This window comes from Penaeus vannamei, chromosome 33 (genome assembly GCF_042767895.1).
Source record: "Penaeus vannamei isolate JL-2024 chromosome 33, ASM4276789v1, whole genome shotgun sequence".
NCBI classification, from domain to species: domain Eukaryota; kingdom Metazoa; phylum Arthropoda; class Malacostraca; order Decapoda; family Penaeidae; genus Penaeus; species Penaeus vannamei.
In genome coordinates this window covers 29,815,643-29,825,642 of record NC_091581.1, presented here as the reverse complement: position 1 = coordinate 29,825,642, position 10,000 = coordinate 29,815,643, and the positions used below count along the sequence as shown (strand labels likewise).

The window sequence follows — 10,000 nt, the reverse complement described above, 5'->3', positions numbered from 1 at the left end:
GTTTCCCTCCAATGGCATGAAAGCCACTTCCATCCGCTGCAGGTATGTGACCCACAGCCTGAACACCGTCTCCTGAAAGTTCTTGGAAGCCCCACTGGCACGCAAAGCCTGTGTCCACTCAAACAAGACAATGTTAAAGGCTTCATATGATGTCCAATCATTCTGAGGTGCTTCTGAAAAAGGATTGCGGACACTGATATAGCTTATCTGTGCGTCACCAAACTTTAAAATACTGCATATGTATAAATAAAAAACTTTGGGAAAGGAATTGCTGTGTAGTCTGTCTTTCAAATACTGTGGTTACACTCAAAAAGCTTTGGGGAGGGACATGCTTTATTAATCACTTAGAATGAATTTGCCATATGGTGTTCTGTCACATACTCAAGGATTAATATAACTTCTACTTTTTCATACTACTTTGATTACCCCTGATACTCTGCTTCCTTCTTTTTTCTCTCCGACAAATAACATCTTTAAAACTCTTTCCTCCCTTCCCCACCCTCCGCACAAGAACTCACCTTTAGGTTTCGAGTCCACTGAATCGGCATCATCTCTTTCATCAGCAAGCTGTGATGCAAACCGTGAACGATCCACCTCCGCAAAAATCTCCTGGCTCATATACTCTGCGTAATTTGTTTGTTCAGTGCCACACTGGTCACACATTTTGACTGCAGATTCCACCGTGAAGGAGGACCCCCCACAGGTGCGACACGTGTTCGACATTGTGAAGTTTCTGCTAGTAAAAGAAGGAAGAGAGATGAGATATTGAGGGAATCAGTGAAAATCAAATATAGTGTAAAATGACAAAAATTATTTTACACAATGGCATCACATAACGATTTTGATATTGATGGATTCCTCTCACTCGCTAGTATTAAAATATATAGAAATCATCACATAGAAACGCCCCCCCCCCCTTTAGCAACAATTTAGCAAACCGATAGCACGGGAGGGCATGAAAGGTACCAGGGAAATGGTGGAGTAAAATATAGATAATATACATAAATCAATCACTATAATGGCTAATGCATTCCCCCTTCAACCCCCCCGCCCCCAGAAGGAAAGAGCATCGGACAGACTCGGTATCTGGTGCTCCCAAACATTGGTTGTACGCTCTCTCCTGCTGTGAATACATGGAGGATTCTTTGTTTTCCTGGGTGGGGGCTGGGGAGCGGCAACTCACCTTGAGGACTGCAGGGGCACACCATCCTGCATTAACCAATGTAGTGACTGATTCTGTGTATATCATTCAGATTCTATCCTGCAATTTCCTCATGCTGTTTCTGGCCATTGGGGCAAAGCATGTGAGGGTTTGGGGGGTTTCTACATATAAATTTTTAGCTATCTGCATACTACAGAATGAGAGGAATACACCAATAACAAAATTGTCTTGGTCCGCTATGCAACACTATCATATAAAAATACAATCAAGTGAAAATATTGTACTCTGGCAAGATGTAAACCCTTTCACAGTAACTTTACTGATTATGTGAAAATATACCTTCAATTACATCAATATTAACAATACAGATAATTATAACTGTTACTGAGAGCGATGCATCCTCCATTTGCTTAAGGAAATTGTGGAATCCGCTCTTTGAAGCACAAAATCCTCTAATAAGGAATAATACCATAAAAAATTACCTGATATACCAAAGCAATGCAAGATATCAAGAACACTGTCTTTGAAACTGACAGCCTTAAAGTTACATTAAGACTCTGTTAAGAATTGATCTGCATTACACAATTTCTTTAGCATAAGGCTGTAAGTCCCAAAACCAGGGTATTCATGCCAACCCAAAACACCCATCCCAACTTTTCCTAACTTCAATCTATTCCTTTGACAGAGAACCTTTCTTAGCACTTAGTACCAACTTACAGAAGATGGACACAAAGGAACTCTGGCTGTGTGAGGGTGTTGTGGACTAAGCAGCGAATACTGTGTTAGGGTCATTTCGCCGTAAAATATGAGTCCGTTGCAGCTGAACCTTTGTTGCTTTTCTACTATATTTCTTGTGCTTTATAAGATGACGGTGTTATTTTTACCTTATCTCTGTGTGTCGCCCTCGGTAACTTCTACCCAGATAACAAACAAACAGACTACAATCAACATGCAGAAGGAAAAAAACTACGATAAATTACTCAACTACAAAATCCCGACTTTTAAAGTTCCCACAAAATCACCCCCGATTTTCCTTTCTCATTCAACTTTATATAACAGGAATCAACACATACAATCTAACAAACAAGAGCGACAAAAGAACTGTGAAAAGAGTTGGTTAAAACACACATAAACCTTACTTTTTATCAGATCTACTCAGTTAAAGGTCTGGCGCTGGGCATCTTAAGACAGGATTGAATGTAAACAAACACGCATGGCCGCTTTGGTCGCTTGCACTCCGGAACCGTCATCAATGTTTCTCCTGATTTTCAAAATACCACGATCTACCTATAAACATATATATAGATATGCACATTTACATATGCATGTATGTAGCTATATATATATATATATATATATATATATATATATATATATATATATATATATATAATGTATATGTATATGTATATAAATATATATATATATATATATATATATATATATATATATATATATATATATATATATATATATATATGTGTGTGTGTGTGTGTGTGTGTGTGCGTGTGTGTGTGTGTGTGTGTGTGTGTGTGTGTGTGTGTGTGTGTCTGTGTGTGTATGTATATATGGATATTTCTGTATGTGTATATATATTTGCACACACACACACATATATATATATATATCAACACAGAAAGGGAATAAGGAAAGAAAAAGCAAAAACAAGAAAACACGGGAAAAGACTGAGCAGAGACGGGGCACAGAGGAGATGAGAACCACGAGAAAATAATTTCGAGCCGAAATCGGATAAAGGATATCTGAGCCAGCCCGATACCTTCCCCGATAAGGACCCGAAATGCACAGGAAGCTCGCGACGTCCTTGGCTGAGCGGAAGAGCCAAGTGTCGTGACGAAGAAGCAAGAGCGAGCGTCTTTGCTTGAGTTCAGAGGGGGGGGGGGTGTCTGGCTGAGAGGAAGGCGGTGTGGTTCGTCACCAGTAAGAGTATCACTGATATTGTTCTTGGGTGTTATTGTTATCATTGTTACCATTATCATTGTTATTATTATCATGATCATTACTTTCATTTTATCTCTTTATTAATAATATTACTATCATATATTATCACTTTATCATTATTACCCTTGTCCTTATTATTTATTATCATCATAATTACTAAAATCATTATCATCCTTATTATCTATTCTCATTATTACTAAAATCACAATGATTATCATTATCTCCATTACGATGACCGTTACTATTGCCAATTATCCTTGATAGCATAGTTTTTATCAAGATCATCAGAATCACCATCAAAATCGTCATCACAATTACTATCATTAATATCGGTGGGTAATCCTATGCCACTTTCACCCGGTTCACAAAATGAAATTGTGGTCCTAAGGCATCTTGTGACAATCACTTCTCTCTCATTTGGAGGAATAAAGTGGAAGACTTTGGGCAGACTGTGAGGCAAACTTGTTCCACTACTCCCTACTCTCTCTGTTCAGGGTGTTTAGGGTGACTCCTGCACTGAAAATACTGCTCACCATAGTGCATTTGCCTTTGTAAATGATACTCGCAAGGCTGATGGTTCTTTTCGCACCTTCTACCCGGCAGCTGCCTTCCTCCTTCAGCGGACGCAGGTGTTCACTTTAACTTCACTTCTGACACTTCTGTGGCACATACAAGCATTTGCCCTATCAAGGAATAGTTGCATAAAAGGACGTCTCTTCAGACAGAAGGGGAGAACACCAGGAGACTCTCGTGGGGTTTCATATACACCTTCGCCAATAAATCCTCTAGCCAAGAACCCTTTCATTTACCTGCTCTATGCCCAACCTCTTACTTTCACAGGCTGCACTCATGCCTGGTACACCTTTTCCGTTTACCTGGAGAACTGGCAACTGTATGTTTGTTTACATTCTCATACTACATGCATCTTGAATTGGAGACCGCGAGATCACTGATACGAAATTCAAAACAAAGCATTAAATTAGCACCCTGAAAATACTGGATTTTTTTTTCTCACAAATAAAATATTTTGATGATTCTGCCATAGAGAGAGCATTGTTATTGTACTGAGGTGATGTGTAAAACAAACATTTGTATTTCTCCACAAATTGTACAAATTTTATGTTAGTTGGTTTCGATATTTGTGCACAGAAGCAGGCATTGTTTCCTGTTGTAATACGGCACGTGGTTACTCATCCAAAGCCTTGCTCACTAGGCGACCGAAGCAGTTTTGTCAACAATGTCTGTTTGAAAACTGTCTAGACACTTCAAAACTACCTCCAAAAGTTTTTATTTTTCTTTTCAATCAAATGTTATTTGATTTTAACATTTTACTATTTTCCTGGCTAACACTGACTTTATATGTAAAAACTCCGTCAAACTCCATCTGATTGAACTATTCGAGGTGGCAGTGTCTGATCTCAGTGGCATGCAGATCGCACGTGGCAAATGCAACTTGCCACATCACTTGTGTGTGCAAGGTTCTTTATATATTTTTGGATGTTTGTTCTCAACCGGCGTACCACGTGGCATGGTACCTCTGAAAGCGGTCTTAGTGGTGGAAATGCAAGTTTAATATAATGATAATGGAAGCAGTAGTGAGAATATGAAAATAGAAATAACGATGATGATGGGAATGATAATAGTAGTGAAGGTGATGACAGTTATGATAAGATCAGCATGCAAAGCGGAGAGTGATAATTACTGTCTATGCAGAACCCAATAGCATCAGATTATTATTCTATCGACCAATTTGTCCAACTCGAACGCCATGCTTGTAAACCACGCCATCAAAACACCATATACAGAGAAATAAAAAAAAATCCACATATATTTTTCTTTTTCTCTTCGCACTTCCTATACTCGTCACCATTTCCTTTTGAGTGAAAGTAATGGCTATTATTTTTTCCCGCTTTTCCCCACTTCGCTTTGTCGGTTACGAAGGAGAGGAACAGAGGAACGGTCTTTGTTTTCGCAATTCTTTGTCTTTATTTTTCTCAACTATCGCTAGAGGGAGAGAGGGAGGGGAAGAGGGAGATTAGAAAAGGAGGGAGGGATAGGGAGAGAAAGAGAAAGAGAAAGAGAGAGAGAGAGAGAGAGAGAGAGAGAGAGAGAGAGAGAGAGAGAGAGAGAGAGAGAGAGAGAGAGAGAGAGAGAGAGAGAGAGAGAGAGAGAGAGAGAGAGAGAGAGAGAAAGACGGAGAGAGAGAGAGAAAGACGGAGAGAGAGAGAGAGACGGAGAGAGAGAGAGAGAGACGGAGAGAGAGAGAGAGAGACGGAGAGAGAGAGAGAGAGAGAGAGAGAGAGAGAGAGAGAGAGAGAGAGAGAGAGAGAGAGAGAGAGAGAGAGAGAGAGAGAGAGAGCGGGAAAGAAAGAAAGAAAAGAAAGTGAGTGATGGAGAGAGAAAGTGAAATAGAGAGAAAGAGCGAGAAAGAGATAAGGAGAGAGAGAGAGAAGGAGACAGAACAGGAAAGAGAAAGCGAGGAATCGATAGATAGGGAGAGAAAAGAAAAGAAAAGAAAAGAAAAAAACGAAACCGTGTAAACAGAAATGCTGATCATGATTTAACCTACATTTCACAAAGGCGGCCTTTGTCGTGAAGCAGCGAACGGCGTGAACAGCGAAAGCCAACCGGATGAGGTTCCGCGCCACACATTATCGTGAAACATCCCGTTAGCGATGACGACCAAGACACACGGCCCGATAACAGAGAAATGTGATCGCCTCGCGCTGTGGCAGAAGCGCCCTGGGTGACGCGCCGGCGAGGGCAAGGCGAGGGCGGCCCCGCTTGCCCTGCTTGGGTTCGGGGAATCGGTCTCCGGCGCGCGCAAGCAGAAACACACACACTCGCACACACGCACATGGACACATACACACACACACTGGCGCATGCGTACGCATACACATCACACATACATAAAACACGCGCTTACGCACATGTACACAGAAACGCGCACATGCATACGCGACTGTATAGACACACACACACACACACACACACACACACACACACACACACACACACACACACACACACACAATGATGCATATCCCGAACAACAATTAATTCGCTTCCACTGAGTCACAAGTTTTAGACCGTACTCTTTGACACACCAGACTGAGGACGTCAGAAAACCCGCTGGAGAATTGACCTCGACAAGTTTCAGAAGCATTGGTACCAAAAGGCTGGAGACAGAAGGGTATGAAGTATGAAGTAAATATATATATATATATATATATATATATATATATATATATATATATATATATATATATATATATGTGTGTGTGTGTGTGTGTGTGTGTGTGTGTGTGTGCTATATATATATATATATATATATATATATATATATATATATATATATATATATTACACTTACACACACATATATACACACACACGCACACACATATGTGTGTATGTGTATATGTATATGCGTTAATCATGAACAATGCATTATACCACTTTATTTTCCTTCACGATAATCATAATTTTTCAAGTTACTAATTCTTCCTGACCATCCCAAGAGCCACATTTAGCCCACGGGTAAGAAATTTGGCAAATTAACATCCCTGTTGCAGGTGATCTTATTTCTCTCTCGTTACGTATACATACACATACTTATGTATAGTTTAAATTATTCAAATGAACACGATGAACATAATGAAATGTATAAAAACGCACACAAGAGAAAGGTCATTTTTTAGATAAAGAGACAGATAAATATGCAGCAACTTGACAAACACAAGAAAAAAGACTCAGAGAAGCCATTTCCATCGTGATATTGTAAATCGTTTGATGTACTCAGTCATTCGCTTAATTAGTGTTGTTCAGCTGCTTTCGCTAAATCACATTATTACCACCCCTGAATATGAGTCTAATATTAATTAAACTATTAATGTGGCTCAAGGTTTTTATTGAGTGATACGAAAATATTTAATGAGAAAGTGGTTTTACACTTCTTCCTTACTTTTATGAATGATTACATGTTATTAGCAACATCAGGTATTAGATTACTAAACAGTGTACATAATTTATACCAACATCTCGACCATTTCTATAGCATGGATGAAATTATGTTATAAAGTATATTGTTATTTAGTAATACATTTATGACATATGACTCAGATACGCAGAACATCAGCACTTGAAAATTTTGAAGTCAGAAATATTTTTTTGCCTATTATTTCTGTTCATTATTTCCAGGGGGGGGGGGGTCTACACGACTTGTTTACTCTTCATATCAGTTGACATGCTGCTGATATGCACAGCACAGACTGATTGTTACGAATGCATTGAGTGGTTGACAGAAAGCAACGCTAGCTTAGTAAATCACAACTGGAATCCCTGCAGCCCAACAGAATCGTGAAAAAATCTTCGAACTTTATGGATTAGCGAGAGTGGAGGAAGGGGAGGGAAAGTAGGAAAAGAGGAGGGAGAGATCAAGTTCAAGATAGATGAAAATGCCTCTTTTGAGTTTACAGAATTTTTCAAGAGCCGGTATCAGAACCATAATCAAAGTCGGGGGCAAAGAGGATAAGGATTTGAAAAGTAATTAGTGTTGCTGTTGATTTTTTTCACAATTTCAGTTTCATGTAATTAAAGGGATACGAGAACAAAATGGAATGGAAAAATCTTAGTAAATGGGTATATGGTATCTTGCAAAATACTGAGTATTTACTGAGCCAAGTCTCACCACGAAATTAATATTTTCTAGTGTTTGATTAATACTTCCAAGAAAGTTTCATACCTCAGGCACCATGTTACGGATATCCTGTTCGTTATAGTTGGCAGTACGTTCTTTCGGGTCTTAGGATTCCTGCAACAGCAAATAAACATTATCCCAAAATCCTTATTAATACATTCTTACAATGAAAATGCGGTAGACCTACATGTACCAACTTAAATCCATAAGAAAAAACCGCTTCTCTGCCAAATTGGGCGAGAGGCTTCGCTTTGGTAACACTGTTTTATCTATATATATGACGCACATCCTCGACTCTGAGGTTAACTAGATATGCTTGTAAGTGTATAGTAATGTCTGAGCGGTGTGGTAGAGAGTGTTGCTGGGCTGAAAGAGATTGTTAAGAGGGGACATTGGAGCCACTTTCCTGAATATCGGAAGGATCTCTCCGTTCGTAAGAGTAAGTTGTGGTTTGTGTATTATTTTCTGATACATGGATAAGCAAGATCCTGAATTTGCAGAAGAAGAATCGGTATTGCATATTGCCAACAGCTTGTCAGTCTCCTTTTCGTGGTTTCTGACAAGTTGATGCAATTTTCATATAAGGAATGCACCTATATATCTATTCCTACACCTATCTTTATATATATATATATATATATATATATATATATATATATATATATATATATATATATAGATAGATAGATAGATAGATAGATAGATAGATAGATAGATAGATAGATAGATAGATACACATATATATCCTCCTTTTTCTCCTCTTCCTCGTCCTCCTTCTCATCATCATTATTACATCAACATTACATCATCAACATCACTATAACAATAATAACAGCAATAGTAATAACAATAATAATGAAAATTCAGATGACAATACGTATCCCTTTTCTTTCTTCTTCCCAACCCAGCGGCGGCAGCGATGTGAGGGCATGAGAACTCTCCCAACACACAACTGAAGACAGGGACAGAGAGACAGACCGATAAAGAGCCTGAAAAGCCGCGATGGCGACGAAGACGACCGCCGCTGAAGTCCTGACCGAATCGCCCTGCAAAACCGGTCTCGTCAACAGCAGGATAAAGGGAGGGATCCTGAAGGTAAAGCAACGTGGTCTCGTCAGGATAAAGGGAGGGATCCTGAAGGTAAAGCAACGTGGTCTAGTCAGAATCAAGGGAGGGATCCTGAAGGTAAAGCAACGTGGTCTCGTCAGGATAAAGGGAGGGATCCTGAAGGTAAAGCAACGTGGCCTCGTCAGGATAAAGGGAGGGATCCTGAAGGTAAAGCAACGTGGTCTCGTCAGGATAAAGGGAGGGATCCTGAAGGTAAAGCAACGTGGTCTCGTCAGGATAAAGGGAGGGATCCTGAAGGTAAAGCAACGTGGTCTCGTCAGGATAAAGGGAGGGATCCTGAAGGTAAAGCAACGTGGTCTCGTCAGGATAAAGGGAGGAATCCTGAAGGTAAAGCAACGTGGTCTCGTCAGGATAAAGGGAGGGATTCCGAAGGTAAAGCAACGTGGTCTCGTCAGGATAAAGGGAGGGATCCTGAAGGTAAAGCAATGTGGTCTCGTCAGGATCAAGGGAGGGATCCTGAAGGTAAAGCAACGTGGTCTCGTCAGGATCAAGGGAGGGATCCTGAAGGTAAAGCAACGTGGTCTCGTCAGGATCAAGGGAGGGATCCTGAAGGTAAAGCAATGTGGTCTCGTCAGGATCAAGGGAGGGATCCTGAAGGTAAAGCAACGTGGTCTCGTCAGGATAAAGGGAGGGATCCTGAAGGTAAAGCAACGTGGTCTCGTCAGGATAAAGGGAGGAATCCTGAAGGTAAAGCAACGTGGTCTCGTCAGGATCAAGGGAGGGATCCTGAAGGTAAAGCAACGTGGTCTCGTCAGGGTAAAGGGAGGGATCCTGAAGGTAAAGCAACGTGGTCTCGTCAGGATAAAGGGAGGGATCCTGAAGGTAAAGCAACGTGGTCTCGTCAGGATAAAGGGAGGGATCCTGAAGGTAAAGCAACGTGGTCTCGTCAGGATAAAGGGAGGGATCCTGAAGGTAAAGTAACGGGGTCTCGTCAGGATAAAGGGAGGGATCCTGAAGGTAAAGCAACGTGGTCTCGTCAGGATAAAGGGAGGGATCCTGAAGGTAAAGCAGCGTGGTCTCGTCAGGATAAAGGGAGGGATCCTGAAGGT

The 10,000-nt window shown here is 40.4% G+C and overlaps 2 protein-coding genes across 5 annotated transcripts in view; one reads left to right on the top strand and one right to left on the bottom strand.

Moving 5' to 3' along the window:
* TAF1B (TATA box-binding protein-associated factor RNA polymerase I subunit B) overlaps positions 1-5,897 on the bottom strand; it is a 16,073-nt gene extending 10,176 nt beyond the window's left edge. Inside the window, exons 1-3 of one of the 4 annotated variants that reach the window (XM_070145033.1) lie at positions 5,691-5,897; positions 519-736; positions 1-173 (exon numbers count right to left, since the gene is read on the bottom strand). The exon at positions 1-173 is cut by the window's left edge and continues 41 nt beyond it. In XM_070145033.1, the coding sequence (XP_070001134.1) occupies positions 1-173; positions 519-736; positions 5,691-5,773 (474 nt within the window). In that variant the 5' untranslated portion in view covers positions 5,774-5,897. Of the gene's footprint in view, positions 174-518; positions 737-2,301; positions 2,421-5,690 lie in introns of those variants that run through there. The other 3 variants (XM_070145034.1, XM_070145035.1, XM_070145036.1) reach the window with 3 other exon arrangements.
* Positions 5,898-8,104: 2,207 nt separating this feature from the next.
* LOC113806083 (docking protein 2) overlaps positions 8,105-10,000 on the top strand; it is a 22,851-nt gene continuing 20,955 nt past the window's right edge. The window contains exons 1-2 of the mRNA XM_070145027.1: positions 8,105-8,262; positions 8,732-8,918. Coding sequence (XP_070001128.1) covers positions 8,826-8,918 — 93 coding nt within the window. The 5' untranslated portion in view covers positions 8,105-8,262; positions 8,732-8,825. The remainder of the gene's footprint in view (positions 8,263-8,731; positions 8,919-10,000) is intronic.